This window comes from Gouania willdenowi, chromosome 14 (assembly GCF_900634775.1).
Source record: "Gouania willdenowi chromosome 14, fGouWil2.1, whole genome shotgun sequence".
Lineage (NCBI taxonomy): Eukaryota > Metazoa > Chordata > Actinopteri > Blenniiformes > Gobiesocidae > Gouania > Gouania willdenowi.
Window position 1 is genome coordinate 7,785,400 of NC_041057.1, and position 22,618 is coordinate 7,808,017.

At 37.5% G+C, this 22,618-nt stretch overlaps 5 protein-coding genes across 7 annotated transcripts in view; 4 read left to right on the top strand and 1 right to left on the bottom strand.

The window, feature by feature from the left end:
- LOC114475394 (claudin-4-like) overlaps nt 1–13,198 on the top strand; it is a 31,743-nt gene extending 18,545 nt beyond the window's left edge. Inside the window, exons 2-3 of one of the 2 annotated variants that reach the window (XM_028466158.1) lie at nt 12,158–12,322; nt 12,399–13,198. In XM_028466158.1, coding sequence (XP_028321959.1) covers nt 12,442–13,077 — 636 coding nt within the window. In that variant the 5' untranslated portion in view covers nt 12,158–12,322; nt 12,399–12,441 and the 3' untranslated portion in view covers nt 13,078–13,198. Of the gene's footprint in view, nt 1–11,710; nt 12,323–12,398 lie in introns of those variants that run through there. The other variant, XM_028466157.1, reaches the window with a different exon arrangement.
- Nucleotides 1–19,025, top strand: part of LOC114475391 (claudin-like protein ZF-A89) — a 37,557-nt gene extending 18,532 nt beyond the window's left edge. Inside the window, exons 1-2 of one of the 2 annotated variants that reach the window (XM_028466153.1) lie at nt 14,779–14,791; nt 18,359–19,025. In XM_028466153.1, the coding sequence (XP_028321954.1) occupies nt 18,369–19,025 (657 nt within the window). In that variant the 5' untranslated portion in view covers nt 14,779–14,791; nt 18,359–18,368. Of the gene's footprint in view, nt 1–14,778; nt 14,792–18,358 lie in introns of those variants that run through there. The other variant, XM_028466152.1, reaches the window with a different exon arrangement.
- LOC114475393 (claudin-4-like) lies at nt 8,650–9,864 on the top strand. The gene has a single exon (XM_028466156.1). The coding sequence runs from the start codon at nt 8,804–8,806 to the stop codon at nt 9,446–9,448; it is 645 nt and encodes a 214-aa protein (XP_028321957.1). The 5' UTR covers nt 8,650–8,803; the 3' UTR covers nt 9,449–9,864.
- Nucleotides 16,195–17,083, bottom strand: LOC114475395 (claudin-4-like). The gene has a single exon (XM_028466159.1). The coding sequence runs from the start codon at nt 17,005–17,007 to the stop codon at nt 16,375–16,377; it is 633 nt and encodes a 210-aa protein (XP_028321960.1). The 5' UTR covers nt 17,008–17,083; the 3' UTR covers nt 16,195–16,374.
- Nucleotides 19,026–20,073: 1,048 nt separating the features above from the next.
- LOC114475396 (claudin-4-like) lies at nt 20,074–21,284 on the top strand. Its single transcript, XM_028466160.1, has one exon. It carries the CDS (start codon nt 20,251–20,253, stop codon nt 20,806–20,808), a length of 558 nt encoding a protein of 185 aa, XP_028321961.1. The 5' UTR covers nt 20,074–20,250; the 3' UTR covers nt 20,809–21,284.
- Nucleotides 21,285–22,618: the final 1,334 nt, after the last annotated feature.

A 22,618-nucleotide genomic window follows, 5' to 3' on the forward strand; every position in this document is an offset into this window, starting at 1 on the left:
CTCACACGGCAGATTTTTAGTTAATGTGAAACCAGACTCGCACACATTTTTTCTTCTTTTGTGACACAAAAACAAAACAAAGAAGAAACGCTTTACTTAAACTTTTTGCCAACAGCATTTTATTGGTGGAGATCATGCATAATTTCTTGTGCAACTGGAACAAACAAGGCTTTCATAGATGATTTAACAGGTAAGACGTTTGCAATGACCCTACAGCAACTGTCGGAAATGTCTATTACTCAAGACTGACAGAACCGCTTCTTTTTACATAAAGGTTATTTTTAGCGGGAAGGAACCTAAAAGATTAAGGACTTTGGCCCTCGAAGCACCAAACTTGAGGTTCAACCCACTTTGACAATACAGAATTATCATTTAATAACAGTGCTTGTAAATATCACTTTTATAGAGAATCCAATTGATTTAATCTTATGAATTAAAATTAGTTTGTACATCTTTAAAGTGTAACTAAACCCCCAGGTTTTTGCGTACCTGCCAATAGAGCAAAATTCAAAAAATGCCTTGATAGCAGAGTCCAAAGGTGCTAGTTTTTTGTAGGAGGGGCGGGGCTAACAGTGCTTGTTGTGACACAAGATGGTCCCAAAACGTCACTGAATCGTGTTCTTAGCCAAGAGAAAAATTCATTTGTAATAGCTGGGTTTCAACCCATAGAAGGGAAGTCACTTTGACATTTTACAACAAAATACGCCAAATCGAAATACTTTAACTAAACTGTTGAGACCAGGATCAAACAATAACACTACCTAATACCCAAGTGCATGTATTCAGCAGAAAAGAGTGGTTTGGGGGTGAAGTTTAGTTTAAAAGCTCCCCAATCAAAAAAAAAAAGTCCAATCCTGCTGATTTATTGAACTTAAACAAAAATGTTGAACTAGTATTTGAATATTCAAGGTGTAGCAGGAATTAGTTGTTTGGCCGGTTGAGGACACTTCCCTTTTGTGCTTGATTACGGTAAAAAAAGATCCGATCAAATAATCAGCCTTGGAATCGTTTAGATGATATCTAGTTAAGAATAAATTATGCTGGTAAAAGAGATTGTCATCTCGTCCTGAAAAGATAAGACATTGCCAATAAAAAGCAATGTTTTTACTGTTTTAATGACGTATTGTTGAAAGCATGGAGGGGTTTTTGAGTTTTCCACTTGTTGAGTTAGTTTAAGTTAGCATTGGTAGCATTTGCTGCCATTTACTCCTGTGCAACAATAGATTTGCTAAGAGGAAAACACAGCTGTTGATCTTAATCCTGATAGTCATCTGCATAGGTTCATAGGGAAGTTTTGTCACTGGACACGCAGCTTCAACAACAGCTTAATCTTGTATGTGTTTTGAGTTACTGTAACATAGCTGCCAATAGGCACAGTGATTGTAACCTACAGTCAGTGACGTGCCGTGACCACTAGGGACCACTCCCCTCGCTAGGCCACCACTCCCCTCAAAGTAAGATAATAGTAATAATAATCAAAAGAACAAACACCAAACAAGAGAGAAGAAATAGAGAAAGAAAAACATAGATAATTAAGTAAAAGACTGTTGTAATGTTGTAACCTGCTGCACACAGATTTGAAATGGTGTTCCTCATAATAAGCATAAACAGCGCTTAAGTTGCTGCTACATTAATAGTGACTTCCTATCACTCTGACCTTAGCAGGTTCTTCCTCATATTGACCAGAATCAGAACATTAAATGAAAGCAGTGCATCTCAAGCTTGAATAAAAATGTGAGTTACAGAGCTGCTGTAGAGGGGGCTGGGGGACATGGGCAGGTGTTTTTGTGGATCACTTGACATTTCTGAGTGCTCACATGCAGGAAATGCAGCTGATGATGTGGCTTTGTTCACCAAGCAGAAGATTAGGAAATGTCTAATCAGGATATACCCATGAGGAGCTCCTGCAGGGGGAGAGGTGCTCGGTGTCTTTCTAACAGAGGCACATATACCATACAATACTATACAGGTTAACATATTGGGTTCACAAGATCAATGATTAATTTTATTCAAACTAAATAAATAGACTTCCATTTTAACGTGCAAAAACTGCAGGATGACAATTTGGTCGAGTCTGAAACTAGAATCACACAACTGTTCATCATCATCATAATCCTCATGACATCCTTTTTATTATCCATTTTCATATCACACATTTCTGACGACCCCAAAGACATTGTTTCCTTCTAGAATTAGTTTTTGATTATGTTTGTTATACTGTGTTACAAACACAGAGACAAGTTGCAACACTTTATTTAAACTAGATTTATATTTGAGGAAGTTAAAGTATAGAATACAGTTCAGCTGTTTAAGGTTGAGAAATTTAAAAAATGTACGAATATATTTTAACTGCTGTTCTTTTTTTAATCAACTACCACACATTTCAGGTGACCCCAAGGTTGGAAAACACTGCCATAGACTGTTTGTGGTCCACACACACTTCATTTACTGGCCTGTGGTGGCATCAACACGCCTCTGCTGCATTTAGTTTACTAGAAGAACAACAACATCAATGGAGGGTAGAGAGAGTCAGGGGTTAAATCCCAAACTGCCCCCTATGCTCGCCCTCCAGTAGTGTTTACTCGTGGAGGTTCCGCCATATCAATGCACATGACAAAAATGGAGGAACAAACAGCGTACTAATGTAAGTTCCGCATGTGTCCAGTATGTTCCACAAACCTTTGTCACACAATTTAAACAGATGGTAATACAATTTTGGTGATTTGCATCAAACCTCCGCAGATGCAAATCACAGGATGACATCAATGTCAGCCTTTATCACACAGGCAGAAAATTACAAAAGGCATATTTTATACAAAACTTATACAACTTTCTCTATGCTGGCATTCGATTTGATTGTGCAGCCGTGGCAACGCAAATTGTAAACACAGTTACTATTACAGGAGCCATTCATTCATTTGTTGGATAAAATATTTAAAACTTGTCGAATCACTTGAAATCATTTTAAGTATCATTTTAATCTTTGCTGATTTAATGATGTTAGGGATGACATGCTATTGTCACCACGGCAACATGTCTGGTGACGTTTGATTAGGGCTGGGACTTTAACACGTTAAATGCGATTAATTAATTAATTACAGAAAAATAACGCACTAAAAAAATAATGTCGTTAATGGTTTTGTTTTAGAAAGTTTACAAAAAGCATGAATATAGCTTACTTCAATCAAAATTTGGGCTAAAATTTGCAGTCATAATATTCTTTATTCATACTTTTTAGACATAGCTTAGCATAGAATAGAACACTGATGATGATGTCACTGTTGATGACATCATCAGTGTTCTAAAACAATGCAGGCCAGAGACATTCACTGGAGAGTCCACCCCCACGCCCCATCCATTTTGGAACATTTGTATATTAGAACATGTCCTACCTCTCCAGCGATCATGATGTCATCAGTCCTACCTCTACAGTGATGATGTCATCCCTATGTTCCAATGTTGTTATCCAATCACTGGAGAGCCCACCCCCACACCTTCTCAGCTCTGTCCGAATTACTCCAAAATAACGGATGCACACACTCGGGGTATTTGGAAGCCGTTGACAAAGTTTCAGGTTGATCAGATACCGCGCCGGCGAGATATTCGCTCCACAAACACACACACTCAGATGTTCCTTGCATTTATAGATAGTTTGCACATTAAGTTAGCACTCAGTGCTGAAAATAATAAACACAGTTTTGTTAAGCTCATTTATTTTTTCAATGTACCAAAATCCATTTAAACTAAAAAAAAAAATGTGGCTTCTCGAGTCAAATACTGTTATGAGATTAATTTAGATTAATCAAGTCCCTAATTAATTAGATAGTTGTTTTAAATCGAGTCCCACCACTAGTTTTAATATCTAATTTTATATCTTCCCACCCTAATGTTCAATAAGTAAACTTTCAATCTTTTAAAAAATCTCTAAAAACCACATTCATGTGCTTAAATTTTTTGGGTTCATGCAATAATGTTAATGAATGTAAAGTAAGGCATTTTAAAAAACATAACAACAGAAAAGACTAAAGTCCTAACTGGGGTTGACACCCACATGAAACTTGTGCATAACTACAATAGAAACTGAAACACACCTTTCGCAATCCTATTAAAGAAAAATAAAGATAGAAAACTACAAAACTATTGGTCTATCACGGTGAGTCAGAGGCAGTAAAATGATGGAGGAGTGAATAAACCTGCTGCAACAAATAATGGTTTGATACAAACACTCCTTATCCATCTTTTCTTTATCTTTTCACTGCCCCATTTCATGGAACAGTCTGAGGCTACGGCGTCATCAGTAGAGCTTCAGTTTGAAATGCTTTGAAGGAGGTCAAATGATGTTGACGTGCAGGCTGCTCTAAGATTTATGTCCACATAAAAACTGAAGCTTAAAGTTCTTTGAACTCTCACAACCATCCAACTAAGTGTGTGTGTGTGTGTGTGTGTGTGTGTGTGTGTGTGTGTGTGTGTGTGTGTGTGTGTGTGTGTGTGTGTGTGTGTGTGTGTGTGTGTGTGTGTGTGTGTGTGTGTGTGTGTGTGTGTGTGTGTGTGTGTGTGTGTGTGTGTGTGTGCGCGTGCGCGTGTGCGCGTGTGTGTGTGTGATCTATCCTACACAAATAAGGATCATAAAGATTTTGTGTGTTTAAAAAAAGGTATTTGTATGTAAACATGGAGGTAGATTTGTCTTTATTTTAAAAAATGAATATTTTCAAAGAAAAAAAGTGTTGAAATGCACTTTTTTTCTTTGAAAATATTTATTTTTTGACTGAAATGCTTTTCTTTGATTGACATTTTTTTTCTTTATTTAATAATAAATACACAAATGTACTACTTATAATATGACCTAAATACAAAAAAGTCCAAAATGTTTTTCAATCAAAAGAATAAAAATAAAATTCAATCATATATCATCATGGATTTATTATTCAATCAACAAATAAAAAATTTCAATCAAAAAAAATTCCATCAAAGAAAAAAGTGTTTAAATGCAATTATTTGTGTGTCCAATATTCTTTTCGCATTCTAACACGTTTTTCTTTGACAATATTTATTTTGGATTGAAGTAAACTTTTTTTTTTAATGAAAATGTTATTTTTTTCTTCTGATTGAAAAGTTGTTTTTTTAATAATAAATAATAAAGACACAAATCATAATTGTTGAGCATTGAGAAGTCATGAAAACAATTATTGTATATTATTATTAATATATTTAAATTAATTTTAAATGTGTTTTTCCCCCAGTGGGTTAAATTGAGGCCGTGTGACTCTTCTCGGTCTATTTAAGGCAGAAAGAAAAGAAAATCTGTGCATCATTAAATGCAATTTACAGTAACAGAGTGAGCTGCTGCCCCCTGTGGGCAGAACACAGGTTTGCAGGCATCTAAACTACCTTTGATCTTGTATTTCTTCACACCTCAACAACATTCACCATCTCACTGACTATAGTTAGTTTCCTTTCAGTTTCACACATACTCTTTCAATATGAATGACATCTTTCTTCCTTTTATCTCATGCGAACAAAAACCATCTGTGTTCTCATTCACAGTCGGCCTCAGTCTGACTCAGATCAGTCAGAACACAAGGAAACTTGTCTTTCCTCCGTTTTCGGAATGATCTCATTGGATTTACACAAGCGTTATCCTATGTCTTTATCACATCTCATGGGAAGAACAAGTTATTTGCCCTTAAATTGTGAATTGAAATTAAAGAGTGAGCAACTTTTACAAAAGTTTTCATTTATATGTCAGTATTTAGAGCAGCTATTTACATATCGCTCTATGATGTTTCAATCTTTGATTTGTGCTACTGTGAAAGCCACATCAGCACAGAACGGTATGTTTCTTGATGATACATTTAATATTTTAATCAATATCAAGTATGTATATTTACATTCCTATGGTCATAGGAACAATAGATTATAGTCTTGTAATACTTCTGGATGGTTTGGGTTAATGTGGTGGTTTCCCATGTTTACAGACTACCTCAAAAATAAAGGAACTGGACATGGGCACTGTTTCAATACCTGAGGTGTGTTTATGCTCTTATAAGCATTATCTTTCTTATGTATTGTTATAAAACCAGCACTTAAGGTTTTCAGGAGAATTTAGTTTCGAATCTATTTAAGAATTATTCTATAGAATGTTCTTTAATTGAACAACCCTTTTTGGTTTTCAGAAATGTTACATGTGTAGTTCTAGGTGAAATCTGATTTCGCCTAGGGCACCAAAATTCCTAGATTAGACGTCATTAGTTAAATTAACCACTGAAATAATGGAAAAACCAATAACATAAGTTGAAATATATGAGCGTTGGGAGTCACATTTTATGTTTGAACAGAAACAGTCTTCAAATATTTAAGTTTCATTGTTAGGTCTCACGCAGCTTAGTTACAGTCAGTGTCTCAGGCACAGTATTTTTAACTGATGATGTAATCTCCTTTGCTGAAAATATTGACTTCCAAAAAAAAAAAAAAAATCCTTTTTATTTCAGTATTTACTCTTCACATACAAAACAGTTATTTAGTGCACAGATTTTTTTCAGGCAGATTACCATCAAAAGTAACACCTTAGCTCATCTGCATTGAATTGAACAGCTATTATAAATCACTGACATTAGCTCATGTATGTAGCCTGTGCTGCTAAAGCTATTGTAAGGCTTTTCTCTACCTTCTTCCCAGTTCTTTTAATTAAACAGCTCGTGGACAGATGGCAAGAGTAGTTATCTTTATCAACAGCGCAACAGAATAAGTAGCTTCTGTCTCCTGCTTATGTATGTTTTCTTTTCAACAAAGAGTTAGTGTTTAAAGCATTTTACCAAGAAGCTGTCTGTACTACTTGGTCAAATAGAGCTGATAATTCCAACTGGAAACTGTCAAAGATTCACCAAAATGTGGCCTACACCGCCTCCTTCAGACACTTCTGTTGACTGTCCTCTCTTTCTCTTTGCGGTTGTTACTTTTCTCACTTACATTTACTTATTTGCCCCATAAAGTAAAATTAGGACTTGTTTATAACTTTTTACTGATTTAATGTTTTTTAAGGAGATTTGTTTTTTCATTAAAAACAATTAGATTAAATAACAAGTTTGAATGAACTACAGCCAGGCCCACGGAATGTCTCAGCGCCGAATACAACGAATACAAAAAAAAAAAGGCTCCGAGCGTCTCATCATATGCATTCATAGAGTATTCATACCGAACTGTATTCCGATCTAACAAGAACAAACGGAGGAGTAGTCATTTGGAAAATGCCTGGCGCCCCCATGACATGTACGGTGTAATGGGCCCCTTTTATATATTGGTATGTGCCAATGATTCAGTGCCACCAACCTTTGTAATATTTGACTCACAAATAAATGAGAAATCGACATTTGTTGTTTGTTTTCCTTTCTTTTGCGGCCCCAAATCAAAAATCGACTGTGAGGATTGATGCATACACATCCATAGATTATACCTACCAAATTTTAGCCCGATCCGTTCACGAATAACAGAGGAGCAGCTATTTTAATTAGTGTACACAACAAGAAGAAGAAGAAGAACAAAGTGAGTGGCGTTTTGAGTTCTAAAAATTGGGTCTAAAAATTAGGAATTATCTCAAAAAGAGGCCAAATTCAGCATAAGGCAGGGCGGCCTTTAAACAACCAGCCTGTCTTCCGAACTTCCTGATGTATGGCCACCTAATAACAGTGTCTGGCCCTCAGTACAGTCATAGCCATAATTGCACATGTGCAGACACACGAGCTGCATGATTCCTTGCTCGTATTAAGTTACTGACCACAGGAAATGCGACTCTATTCTTCTTTTTCTTTTATTTCTTGTATTCTTGTATTTCGTGTATGTGCACACTTTTCCTTACACTTCAGTCAGTAACTGGTGGGTTCATTGAGACAAAATCTTGCATTAAATTCACTTGTGGTTGTTTAAGAATTTACAATTTTAACATTATGCCTTATGTTCACCAAATCTAACAAAATATAATTACTCCTTTTGGTTTTTCCTTAATCGAAATAAAACATACGACATTGTGGGCCTTGATAGTAAAATCTTAAAGCTTTTCCATTCATTGTAGCACTCTATCAAGTAGTAAAATAATGCAATAATCAAATTAGTTTGAGTGTGCTGGCCTACTTTTAATGTGAACACATGAGTCAGCCTCACGCTGGAAAGAATAGGATGGTTTTGTTGTTTTTTGTTTACATTCTGTCGATACTGATTTCTACTTGACTGAATGTCATCCATAGTTTCTTGATTGAAAAGGCACCAACGTCACATCCCATGACCATATAAGGACTGTCTGAGGTTTCCGTTCCAAGGTAGAGTTACTTGACGGAGACTGAGTCACTACTGACGTGTTTATGACTCCACCCTCCTTCATTAATGATGCCTTTGGGGAAAACTACGGAATCAACAATCTCATGTCTATTAGCTCTATTTTTTATATATAAATAAATGTGACCGATAATGTAACATCAATAGGAGTTTGCCAAGCTTCCAATGAGGAAATACACCTGTTATTTTTGGTTAAATTGACAGTTGGGTGTCTATGGGTTGGGTAAACAGGCTTGTGGAGCTTTGGGGGGGTGGATCCCAGGAGCAAGATGAAAAACTTGAACTGTTTGTCCTCCATGGCTCCGCCCCCTTGAGCTTATGTACCTGCTCTCCTCTGAATCCTCACCCATTCAGATTATAACCTGCCTGACACAAGGCTCGTCTCCATTGCAGAAGAACTAAACTAAGCTACCGAGCAAAGCAAAGAGGACAATACACAGAAGAAGCTTTTGAAAAGAAAAAAAGAAAGAGGTCAACAATGGTGTCAGCGGGCTTTCAAATCCTGGGCACAGCTCTGGCCATCATAGGCTGGATCGGCGCCATCATTACGTGTGCCGTTCCCATGTGGAGAGTCACTGCCTTCATTGGCAGCAACATCGTGACTTCACAGACCTCCTGGGAGGGCATCTGGATGAGCTGCGTGGTCCAGAGCACAGGACAGATGCAATGTAAAGTCTACGACTCCATGCTGGCCCTCAGCTCTGACCTGCAGGCCGCCCGGGCCCTGACCATCGTCTCTATCATTGTGGGCGTTATGGCCCTCCTACTCTCCATCGCCGGTGGAAAATGCACCAACTGCGTGGAGGACCCGGATTCAAAATCCAAGGTGGGCATCGCGTCGGGAGTTATGTTCATCATCGCTGGGGTCCTGTGCCTGATTCCTGTCTGCTGGACGGCCCACACCATCATCCGGGACTTCTACAGCCCCCTCACCATCAGTGCCCAGAAGAGAGAGCTGGGTGCGGCGCTGTACATCGGATGGGGGGCGTCTGCTTTGATGCTGATCGGAGGGGCAATGCTTTGCAGCAACTGCCCAAAGAAAGATGACGACTCCTACTCTGCGAGGTACAAAGCTGCACGCTCTGACGTCTCAGCACCAGCTTCTGGAAAAGACTACGTCTAACACAGATCCAGTTGATAACCTTTACAAATGTCGACACGTATGGGACTAATGCACTGGTGCTACGCTGTGCTGATGGAAATGTTCTTTGTCTGATGACAAAAAAGGGAACCACACCCAAAGAAGAGAACCAGTTATTTTTGTTGATCTTGTTCATGTATGATTGTTGACTATTGTATAAATAGTGTTAGGCTTTTCTCACTTCTGTACTCACTCTAAAATCCAAGCAACCTTTTTGGTTTAAGTGGATTGTTTTTTGTTTTTTTTTAACCATGTTAATGAGATTTTATTATGTACTCGATTAATTGTAAATAAATGTTTTCTAATGTTTTAAAGTTTGTGCTCACCCGTCATATTTTATTTGAACTTAGTCATCAGTTGCCCTACAAAAATAATAAAATCACATTTTATTTAAAGTATCTCACAAACATGGCTGCATTTATTGTTTCACCCATACATTTATTGCTAACTAAGCTGATTATCTGCTGTACGGTGATCAAAACAACTGTCCCTTCAGGATGGATTATTCCAACGTCATTTGAGAAGCATCTATTGTCTGACTTTCTTGTTGATCAGGTTTAGGTGTGGTGGAGGAAAAGAGTGCAGCGCGATGGTTGGAAACCTGTCTTTGTTCAAACTGTGAGCCTACAGGCAAAGGTATTTGTGCTCTGTGTGGTCTCACAAAATGAACCTTTCATCTGCTGAGAGGGTAAATATTGAAATGCTAGCAACCATTAACATCCTCTCAGTGAGAGCTTTTCTACAAACGCAGCGCAGACTTAATCAGCAAACAATGATTCTACAGGCTCGGCACTCAGTTGTGATATACATGAAAGTTTCATGTTTTAAAAACAAAACAAAACTATTAATAAATACGATACTAAAGATACCTTTATCTGAATTGTAGAAAAAAGTTAGCTTTTCACATGTGTATTATTTGTTTGTTTATATGGGGCACTGATTGTAAAGTTACACATGCTAAAATAAACTTTTCACAACATTTAGCAACACTATTTACTTTTGACCAGATTTACAGCAGTATTTGTGATATTTTTTTTCTCTTAAACATAGAATGTCAGTATTAAATCTCAGTCTAAACGTGAATGTTAAATCTAAAAGTTAAATCTAAATCCAAATGTCACGGGTGAAGCTAAATATTTTGCTAACATGCAAATTCACTATTTAGATTTACAATTCAGAATTAGATTTAACATTTAGATTTAATATTTAGTATTTAGATTGAGATTTATCATTTATGTTAAAATGTAACATTTATATTTAGATTTAACATTTAGTATTTAGATTGAGATTTATCATTTATATTTAAATTTAACATTTACATTTAGATTTAACATTGAAATTTAACATTGAGATTATATTTTTACAAGAAAATTTTTTTCACAAATTTCCATAAATTTTTGGAGGGGATCTGGAACAATATACTAATTCTGCAGCAGTTAAAAAGAAATGTAAAATCTCTCATCATTGGAGAAATTTCAAAAAATGTATATCTTGGTTCATAATTGGTCAATCTTTATGAAACTTGACTCAGTTATGTCAGTTAATGTGGGTAGAAATGTCTTACTATCCTTTAACGTGTGAATGATCAGGATCCCTGATCCAGATAAATATCTGGCAAATGTAATATTTGGCACTTTGCAGAGGTCTAAATATACTTCTTAAATGCTTAAAATCATCCTGTGTCCCTGTAATGCTTTTCTATAATATATAGTCAGAGATGATAGTAATGGATTACAAGAACTCACTTTAAAGTAATTGAGTTACTTTTATGGGTACTTGTAATTTTTTGAGTAAATCACTAATTTTAAATGCTCTTAAGTACGTTTTAAAAGAAAAAAACGTACCTAAAGTTAAGAAAAAATCTAAATGTGTTATATTTCTACACCCAACCGTTACCGAGTAAATTATTTAAAAAATTGGTACCTTAAACCAGTTCTGATTTCAGGTCAGCAGTTTATGAAGGTACATTAATAAACATAATCCATTATTTTCTTTCTCATGCCACTTCTGATCAACACCATTTTTCGTGGGTTCAGGTTGAGATTTTGACCTATTATTGTTGTTACCCACATGGCACATGTAGCATGGAACTGTTTTAGAGTTCATAAATGTAGCTATACTTAGAGCCTCATCATTTTTCTTATTTTGAATTGAATTAATTGGTGTCATTTTATTTTAAAAATAATTGTATATTTTGACAAACCTTTTATTTTATACAGATGCCTTTGTGAAAAATAAATTAAGCTCTAATTTTGCAAGATTTAATTGAGCTACTTTTTACTTGTACTTGAATATTGTATGTATCCAATCCAGTTTTATTAGTTAAGCGCTTTAAAACAACCGCAGCTGACCAAAGTGCTGTACAGACGAAAATAAAATACATCGCAGCTCACATGAGATAAAACTACATTTCAAACACAAAATAAATAAATTAAAAGGTGTAAAACATGAAATACAAAGTAAATTAAGTGGCAGGAAACATGAGTCAAAGTAGGCAGTAAAATAAATAAATAAAATTGAGGTCGTTTATGGTGCTGAGGCAAATCATTCCACAGATTTGGAGCCGCAACAGCAAAATGTGTGTGTGTGCGCGTGTGCGTGCGTGCGTATCTGTGTGAGCGCAGCTGGGATCTGCAGCCATTGTTCCGTCTCTTTAAGCCTTGCTTGAGGTAACAAAGCTTGTGTGTGAAGGAACAATGAAAAAAAGAAAAGACAAGGTTCGTAGATATCAGTTCTCAGCTCCAACCCCCTTTTGTCCACGATGGACACAAACTCCACCCCGAAAGTTGGAACCACAAAAGAAGGTTCAGGTTATTGTCTCTCAGTCGGACCTCAGCAGGTGTGAGAAGATCACAGGTATGTGCTGGTGTTTTAAATAAATGCATTTAGGAATAAACAGTTTGTGGTGACCTTTTTTGCTCTTTTTGTATAGTTTCCTTTTTCAGAAGTTTGAATCCTGGCTGCAGCATCGACCCATGGCGTCTCAGGGCCTGCAGATACTAGGCGTGATGCTGTCGTTCATCGGCTGGTTGGGCACCATCATCACCTGTGCCCTCCCTATGTGGAGGGTCACTGCATTTGTCGGGGCCAACATTGTTACGGCTCAGGTGATTTGGGAGGGTCTGTGGATGACCTGCGTGGTCCAGAGCACAGGCCAGATGCAGTGCAAGGTGTATGACTCCATGCTGGCTCTGCCTCAGGACCTGCAGGCGGCCCGAGCTATGGTGGTCATCTCTGTGATAGCCGGGGTGCTGGGGGTCCTCATGGCCGTGATTGGCGGCAAGTGCACCAACTGCATGGAGGATGAAGCGGCCAAGGCCAAAGCATGCATCGCGGCGGGAGTGGTCTTCATCATTTCTGCCATGCTGATATTGATCCCGGTGTCCTGGTCGGCCCACGCGGTCATCAGGGACTTTTATAACCCTCTGGTGATCGCAGCACAAAGGCGAGAGCTTGGAGCGGCGCTTTATATTGGCTGGGGCGCTGCTGGGATGCTGCTACTGGGGGGAGGCCTGCTGTGCAACAACTGTCCCCCAAAAGACAATCGACCTTACATACCAGCTAAGTTTGTTCCTGCCAGGACCGCATCGTCAAATGTGGACTATGTGTGAGTGTGACATGCATTTTCTAGATCAGTGTTTCTCAAATGGGGGTACGTGATGGCATTACAGGGGGTACTTCAGAGAGACAGAGAGGGGAAAATTATCAAATGAAAGCATTAAAAATATGGGGTTTTATAATGTTTATCTTTAGTTAAAAATGATAATAATAATAAATATTACCACCAACTCAGAAAAACGACAACAAAAACAACCAAAATAAGAGAAAAATATATTGAATAAAAAAAAATACACAAAATTACACCAGAAACACACACAAAACAACAACAACAAAGACACACAAAAAAACACTACAAAATACACAAAACTAACAGAGAAACATACAAAATGACATAAGAAACAACCAAACACCAAAAATACACACACTGAAAGAGAATAATTTAAATAATACCAACAACATACAACAAGAACAAAAACAGAAAATGAGAGAAAAAAAATACAAGGGTCAGTCTTGGTCCCACACCTGAGGGGTAGATATTAAATCTATTTCTTTTCACTTATTACAAAATGAGATTTGTTAAAATGTGTTATCACTCATTCATTCCATCATTATGCTCTATAGTTGTTTTTTCTTAGTATTCTGAGCAAAATGTTGTAGTCGGACAAAGGGGGTACTTGAGCCAAAAAAGTTGGAGAAACACTGCTCTAGAACACACATGTCAAACAAATGGCCCGGGGGCCAAATCCGGCCCTTTGGAGCATCCATTTCGGCCCATCGGGAGAAAGTGAAAATGACAGAGAAAACATGAATCAGTGTGTAAATGAAACTCAACAATATTTGAGTTTTCCCGGTGTTTACATTGCATGATTGAATTGATTTTTAATTTTAATCTGTTGAATTTTTTTTTTACAAATCCTTAAATTTTCCTCAAATTATTACATAATTTGTCCATTAATTAAATAGAAATTGGTCACAAAATTGAGAAAATTTAAAGTGAAGATCCTGTTGGGACTGATATCTCTCACTTATTGCTTTGATATTGTCAGTTTCTTGCATATTTAGTATTTCATGTGTACGTAGAAGTGCAAACTAGGGCACAATAATGTTGAAATTACTGCTCCGTATTTGGCCCCTGGACTAAAATGTGTTTGACACCCCTGATCTAGATTTACTACATTTCATCTGAATAACAGTTAATGTTTTCTGTTTTCACATTTGATTTAGGATACATTGAAAGATTTTGGATAATCAAAACAACTCCTAGAAAAATGTACTATTTTATATTTTTGTGTTTGTACTGCTGAAGACAAAGACTGTTTTTTGAACTGATTCAGTGTATTAAAGTGGACATGTGTACTAATTTGCCTAAAAACAAGCACAGACTTTCGTTTTTTTTAATGGTATAATTAAAATGTCTTTCTTTATTCTCTTCTCTTGTGTTTTTTTTGCCTGTTTTTACGTTCCGCTGTCCAACTGAACACTAGAAATTGTGTAAGCATTCCCAACAGTAAAGCATCTTTAGCTCCGTGGGCTCAGACGTAACTGTTACTGTCTGAGGTGTTTGCTGAGCAGTAACGGTCTTTCATTATCAGGTCAAAGATTTACAGTCTGTGTCTGAAGTAGAATGGATGTCACCGACTGGAACAACAGAGTGGACCGCGTGCTTGGTTGCACGTTGCTAAGGAGCGCCTTTTGATCTACAAAGAATGGATATTTACACTTTGCGCTGTTAGAACACATCTGTCGTGATCAGTCAGCAAAGAGGTACATCTTGAGCCTCTTAAATAGTTTTCTTTTTGTGTGACCTACTCTGGTTGAAACCGGTCTAACAGCTGATCTCTGTCTAACTGTAAGCTGCATTTCTGCATCCGCTCACTCACAGCTACAATGTACCATCTTAAATATCAAAATCAGATCTGAAAGTATTTTAAAATGTACATCGTGTTGATTAAAAGTTTAATAAATAAAACCAATACGTAGCAGACAGTATTATGGCCACATGGCTTCACTAACTGTAAACCTGCTCATAACATTAGCTTTAACAAAGCTGCTTTAGTTGTATCACTTATAAACTCACTTTCATCTTACATTCATTTTACGTTGTGAACGTATAGAATGTGCTGAATCAGTTTAATTTAAAAATAATAATCATTATACAGTAATTGCAATATTTTAGCCAATTATTTTTTATTCATTTATTTTAAGCGAGGCAAGAAAACAAACGTAAATACATTCTGTGCAAATCAAGTCTGTATCTGGCTATTGAAACAAGATAGAAATATGAAACATAAATGCCCGAAATGGAGTGAGATGAAGTAAAACTTCAAACTTATGTGAGCTCTAATCAAGTATAAAAATCTACCTGAAATCTAGATTAAAAATGACAGCTTTATTTTAACATGGTCCACTTTATTATTATTATTATTATTATTAATAATAATAAATGTATTCGTAACACTTTCATTCAGGGAATCTCAGAAGTAAATTCTTAAGTAAAGTCTTCTAGTGCAGTGGTTCCCAACCAGGGGTACGTGTAACCCTAGCGGTACTTCAACACATTGTAGGGGGGGTACTTGGAAACATCTATTTCCAACATGCTGAGTCATTTTTAAGCCTATTTCAGACACTGTACATGCTCATCCAACAGCTTTTCCACCCGTTGGCCATAAACTGCATTAATTAAATAAACAATATTGTGGGCTTAATATCCTACTAACATGTTATGCACATTACTAAAACTTGAGGTAAATATATTCTCTGCTATACAATAATTGTAATGCACAAAATTGATATTTAGTGTGCGTTAAACGGACAGGTTGGCATTTTCAAGCTTTTAACAACATGTAAATAAAACAAGAAAGGTTACTAAATTGGAGTGACGAAGGGGTTCTCCTAATCTGAAGCGAGGCCTCGGGGGGTACATGAGACAAAAAAGGTTGGGGAACACTGTTCTAGTGGACTTCCACCTGAGTGAGGAAAAGACTGCACAACATGATCGTTCCAGATGCTCATACACACACATAAAAGATATATTCTTAAAGCCTAGAAACCTTTATTAACTGTTTTTATGTGCATAAAAGATAGAAAAGGAAAAAGTGTTACTGACAAAAACAAAACATTTTTATTTTCTTAAAAACAGTTGAAATACGTTTTTTTGTGTTGTCAAATCTTACAAAAATGCTCCAGGAGAGTTAATCAAACAAAGTTACAGAAAATGACATATATCTATATAACCATTTAACTCTTAACATGACGTCATCCTTGGAAACAAACATTGTTAATCTGAAAGTGTTAGTTTGGAAGAAAGTCCCAATTTAAACAAGAATTGATACAGTGTCTTGCAGGAATCAGACAAATTCCTTTCCGGGTGTTGTGGATTTAGGAGGTGAATACATTGAGCCGTTGTAGCGATCTCCCCTTGAGGGGCACTGACAGCACAGGAGAGCCCCACCGATCAGTAGCAGTCCCGCTGCTCCCCAACCGATGTACAAACAAGCCCCCAGCTCCCTCCTCTGAGCATCAGGCACCATGGGGTTGTAGAAGTCCTTGATGACGGTGTTGGCAGGAAGAGACACCGTCACTAGACACAGAGCTCCACTCAGCACAAAGAACAGCCCTGCAGAGATGGCCACTCTGGCTTTGGCTGACTTGTCTCCAATGCAGGTGGTGCATTTACCTCCGACCACAGAGAGCAGCACGCCGAACAGAGAGAACAGAATGGCAATGACCACCATGGCCCGCGCGGCCTGGAGGTCAGGTGGCAGGGCCAGTAGGGAGTCGTAGACCTTGCACTGCATCTGGCCTGTGCTCTGCACAACGCACGTCATCCACAGGCCTTCCCAGATGGTCTGAGCCACTACAATGTTGTTCCCAATGAAAGCAGACACTTTCCACAGAGGCAACATGCAGATTAGAATATTTCCAATCCATCCAAGCACTGCCAGGCCAACACCAAGTATCTGCAGACCCAAAGACGCCATGGTTCTCGTCAGACGATCCTTTCTCTTCCTCTGCACTGGACTGGGCGCTAAAACTTTTATTTGACCTACAAATACCCCCATGTCCCCCCTTTTTACTCCTCCTCCTCGTTTGCTGGGTGGGCTCTTGCTCCACTGATCAGATGAAAACATCCATCAAAGAGGCCCTGTTGGGCCTCAGTAGACCTCAGAAGGGAAAAGAATAAAACACTGTATTTTACATTCAAAGTGCACAAATCACCAAAAGTGACAATAATGAGACGATGACTAGTTGAAAAAAATATGTCTGAACAAAAACCATATCAGAATATACTGATATTCTCATCAACTAATAGAAAGTAAACTACAAAGTTCACATGGGACGAAAATCAGAGCTAAGTTGTTTTTTTGGACGGTATCCAATCAAAACTACCTTTGTTGCGTGGAAGGCGGGACAATAGGTAAGTGAGCCAATAGGAAGTAAGACGACTCATTTGGTTTCACACAGTTATCCTATCAAATCTATCTGTGTATTTACAAATAATAATATTGTCTCATATCAGGTTGATAAATGCTAATTGAATATTTAAAAAATACATAAACTCATGGTTTATATTTCAGTCGACTATATCTGTAACTGATTTAGTGGACTAAAATCTTAATGTAATATGTTTGACTAAAACTAGACTACAACTGAAATAGTCACGATGACTAAATTTCGACTAAAACATAAGTTGCATTTTAGTAAAAAGACAATTACTTTTTATATTGAGGGCAGATTGTAAAATGACTAGATTTCCATATTTTTAAGCTTCTTAAGCTTTTACCTGTAATTAAATTAAATTAAATTAAAATTGGCTGAGAACAGTGGAGTTTAAGTACCTTTGTTGCCAAAGATGATTCTGTGTTTTGTTTAATTTGACTCTAATGGTCTCAATAATGTATAAACAGAAATAAGAAATTACCTTACCAAACAAAAGCCCATTTTAATAAGTTGCAATTCATATTTATTTTGTTTTCTGAATTTAAGATTCTTAAAGGTGTTTTTTTCTTCTCTAAGTTAAATGCCACAATCAAATCAAAGAAGACTTTAGTTAGAGTTGAATATGTTTATTTGAAAATAGCTTTTATTTTAAATGAATAAAAAACCCACACTGAATGAAATCCACTTTCTTGACATTTTGTGTTTTTGGCATCAGTCACTTCACCAGCTTCCACTGCTGGATCAGAACCAATCATCCACAGGTGTTTCCAATTGGACTCATTTAGGCCAACCAATCAGAAGAGAGCTGCCTGTACCATGTGCATATAAAAGCTGCAGGTGAGTTCCAGTAGATTTACGTCTGATTTCTTCTCTCTCTGTGATTGTTACCAGGACAACGACCATGACGTCTGCAGGTCTCCAGGTCCTCGCCATTGTTCTGGCTGCCATTGGCTTTTTGGGTGACATCATCATTTGTGCTCTGCCCATGTGGAAAGTATCTGCTTTCATTGGCAACAACATTGTGACGGCGCAGACGTTCTGGGAGGGCCTGTGGATGAACTGTGTGATGCAGAGCACTGGTCAGATGCAGTGCAAAGTCTACGACTCCATGCTGGCTCTGCCCCGGGACCTGCAGTCGGCCCGTGCCCTGGTCGTCATCTCCATCCTGGTCGCCTTGATGGGACTCCTGCTGGCTGTTGCCGGGGGCAACTGCACCAACTGCATTGACGACGAAATGGCGAAGAGAAAGGTGGCTGTCGTTGCAGGAGTTTTCATTGTTGTCGGTGGGATCCTGTGCCTCATCCCTGTGTCGTGGTCTGCACATGAGGTGATCAGGACCTTCTACAGCGCCATGGTGACCGACGCACAGAGGAGGGAGCTCGGAGCAGCGCTGTTCATTGGCTGGGGGTCTGCGGGGCTCCTCATCAGCGGTGGGCTCCTACTGGTGTCTCAGTTCTGCTGTGGGCGTGAGGTGAAGACGAACGGCTTCAGCTACTCTGTTCAGTATGCTCGTCCACGCACACAGGTCTCAGGACCCAGTGAACACGCCTACGTCTGAACACAACTCTTCCCTCATTGGCAGCTTTCTGACAAACTGGACTTATCCTGCCTTAAGATTTTAATATTTTATGAATTTTAATAAAAGCTTTGTACAAAGTAGATTTGATTCTGCTCCCTGACTCAAAACACATTGCCAATGGTATGAGTATTTATTTTTTTTGACCTATGGGCTGCTATAGGAACTTTTCACAATTTTTGTATGTTTTTTTTAATCTTAAAGCATAACTACAGACCAGTATTTTATAGCTGAATTTTTCTTTGCAACACTTCATTTTGTTACGAATGCACTACTTTACATTAGCCTAAACACTTCTACAACCCTTTATTTAGTATGCCATCACTAAGTTTTAAGTCTTTTACTTGTAAAATCACTTCCTTCACTGTTTCTACAAATGTGGCCTAAAAACCTTTAAAATATCCTTAGATCTATGCCCAACAAAATGCAATATTTTTGCACCAATGACCTCTCTTTAAAATCTGATTTACTTCCTAGGATTCAAACTAACAGATTGATGCTTAGTGTTCAATACCACTGTACCTGTTTTTAGCATTAAATTTTTTAAATATTTATTTTCACTAATGTTGCATGTTTAAGTGTCGCAGGTCTGTTGTATGCATCACATTATGTTATATAATATGATGCAAGGTGGATTTTTAGATTGTGGTTGAAACGTAATGAAGAAATACTTAATTTCCTACCTTTTAAAGTTACCTCTAGCCTAACTTACCCTCTAAAGCGAAACCGTCAACGTTTAGTATTTAAGAAGTGCTTTTCAAACTGGTAGCCCTCTGGAATATTAGTACCTATGAAGTAGCTCACAGTTTCAGAATGGTTGGTGTCTCTTGTTTTAAAGCAAACCCCTAACTTTAATGGTTTATAAAAAGTCACATGATGTGTCTTATAAAGAAATGTCCCATTATCTAGAGGTGCATAGTTAAAAAAGGTGCGCCAACGCGTCGCCTTTGCAAACCCTTTTCTGTTATTGGAGGCTTGTATGACAGGCTGGAATCAGGACAAGCAGGAAAGTTTTTCAACAAGTGAGAAAGTCTCCTCCCTTCATGTTGTTGATCTCAAACATACAATCTAAGGTTTCACAGCGAAACGTGAGCGGCAGCCTTTCCAGCTCACTGTGAGATTTAAAATGACCACCACCAAACAGAAGATCACTGTTTTCTGCTTGTGATTTGTAGTTTTTTGGCACCGTGGACTAATCAATGACAGCATGCAAACTCAGCTGGTTGGCATCTGTTTGGGGATCATTGGCTTTCTTGGCACCATACTCATCTGTGGGTTGCCCATGTGGAAGGTGACGGCGTTTGTCGGCTCCAACATCGTCACCGCTCAGATCTTCTGGGAAGGTTTATGGATGAACTGTGTTTTCCAGAGCACGGGCCAATCCCAGTGCAAAGTGTACGACTCCGTCCTGGCTCTGCCTCCCGCCCTGCAGGCCTCCAGAGCTCTGATCTGCGTCTCTATCGGGGTCAGCGTGGTGGCCATCGGGCTGATCGTGGTCGGGGGACGATGCACCAACTTCTTTGACTATGACAGACGCTTCAAAGACAACATTGGAGTCTCTGGGGGTGTGGTGTTTATAATTGCTGGTGTTTTGTGTCTCATCGCTGTAAGTTGGACAGCGCACAACATCATCACTGGATTTAACAACCCCGTGGCAACAGATGAAAGGAGGGGCGAGCTCGGGGCGTCTATCTACGTTGGCTGGGCGTCTGGAGCGCTGCTTTTCCTTGGAGGTGCAATCCTGTGTGGTACGTTTGGATGCTGAGGATAAGAAGAGACGTTTTTCATATGATATGGAACATTTCTACCTGGATTTCCTTTCTTTGCACTGTTTCAACATTGTGCAGCTAATCTGCATGTGCTAATGTGACTGTTATCTAAAGGCTTATTGATGATCTTGTTGCATACTGTATTGGAAACAAAAGGATGGTTGAAAATATTCTGTGTAATATTGTAGAAAACAATTTGAAGTGAAATGTCTCAATGTTAAAACAAATCTTAAATACTTCAGTTTGCAGGGCACGATTCCTGCTTTAAAAAAAACATTTTAAAAGGTCATTGATATTCTGTTAGTTGTACGCAAAATCTATTTTTACTGCTGAGTGAACTTTTTTTTGTTGTTATTTGTTAATGAAGCACTTTCACTTTTTTGTTTATCTTTGTATTTTGTGGTTACTTTAAGAAGACTGAGCAAAGGTAACTCTTTGGTTCGGACAAAATAATTGACCTCGAAATGTATTATGAGCTAATGACTTTTCTTTGCATTCGCAGTTTTTTTTCCAACAATGTTTAGAAATCTGATCATTTTTGTAAATGGAAATTTATTTTCGTAATTGTTTTTGAATAAATACGTCATTGCCTAAAACTACAAATGCTGCATCTGTTGTGTATTTTAATTATATAAATCAGATCGTCCATAAATCAATCACTACTATCAATTCTACTCAATCTTATTTATTTATGTAACACCAAGTACAACGAGTCATCTCATGGTATTTATTAGATGAAGTAAACCTAATATGCATTCTTTAAGACAATCGATTGTTATGTACAGTATGTTTTATTATTTATGTTGTCCATCTAGATATAACTAATGAAATAGTTCAAATTTAACCCCCACAAATAGCTTTATAATTAAACTACCGTAAAATGACTGTCATCATGACATGTTTCTGGTCAAAACAATAATATCATATTGATAACTATGGGGAACCATATGTTTTTAGATGTATTTGACCTTGTTTTGAGAACATCCATTCATGTGCTTGGTTGTGAGATGAGCATTTTAGTTATTTGTCCTATTGTGATGGGCATCACAGTTGTTTATCTCTCTCCTGTATGTGTATGGACTGCGTGGCCTTTCCTTACCAGTGACTGCAGAACTGAAGCTTAAATTATTCTGTGTTCACTTGAGTATTGCATCCATTTTAAACTGGTTTCTGTACCCGAGGCTACTTTCTTTCCTCATTCCTGGGAATAGTTAGTGAAGAAAACCCTCACCTGTGTCCTATGGTGACATGATAACATGGAGGCAGAGGTGAAAGTAATAGATTACAAGTATTCACGTCATTTTACTTGTACTTAATTATGTTTTAAAAGAAGTAAAGTAATTTGTCACATTTCTACACCAAAACGTTACTGAGTAGACTATTATGTTTTGTGATTTTTTTTTTAATATTTCACATTGAACATAATCCATATGTTCTTATTCGTGCCATTTCTGATCAACGCCACTTTGTTTGGTTCAGTTTGGGGTTTCTACCTATTATGTTGTTACCCACATGGCACTGTTTTAGACTTCTTACATTTAGCTATACTTAGAGTTTGAGAATTTTTATTTTTATTTTGAATTACAACTATTTGATTTTTTTCAAAAATTAAATTCATTGGTGTTATTTTATTTAAAATAGAATTGTACATTTTTGACAAACCTTTAATTTTATACAGAAGCCTTTGTGGAAAATAAATTAAGCTCCAAATGTGCAAGATTGTGGGGGGGGTCTGAAAAGTTAAAAAAGTTAAAAATTGTAATTTTGGAAGCTCAATGTTCAACATCAACCATTTTCCTGTTCATA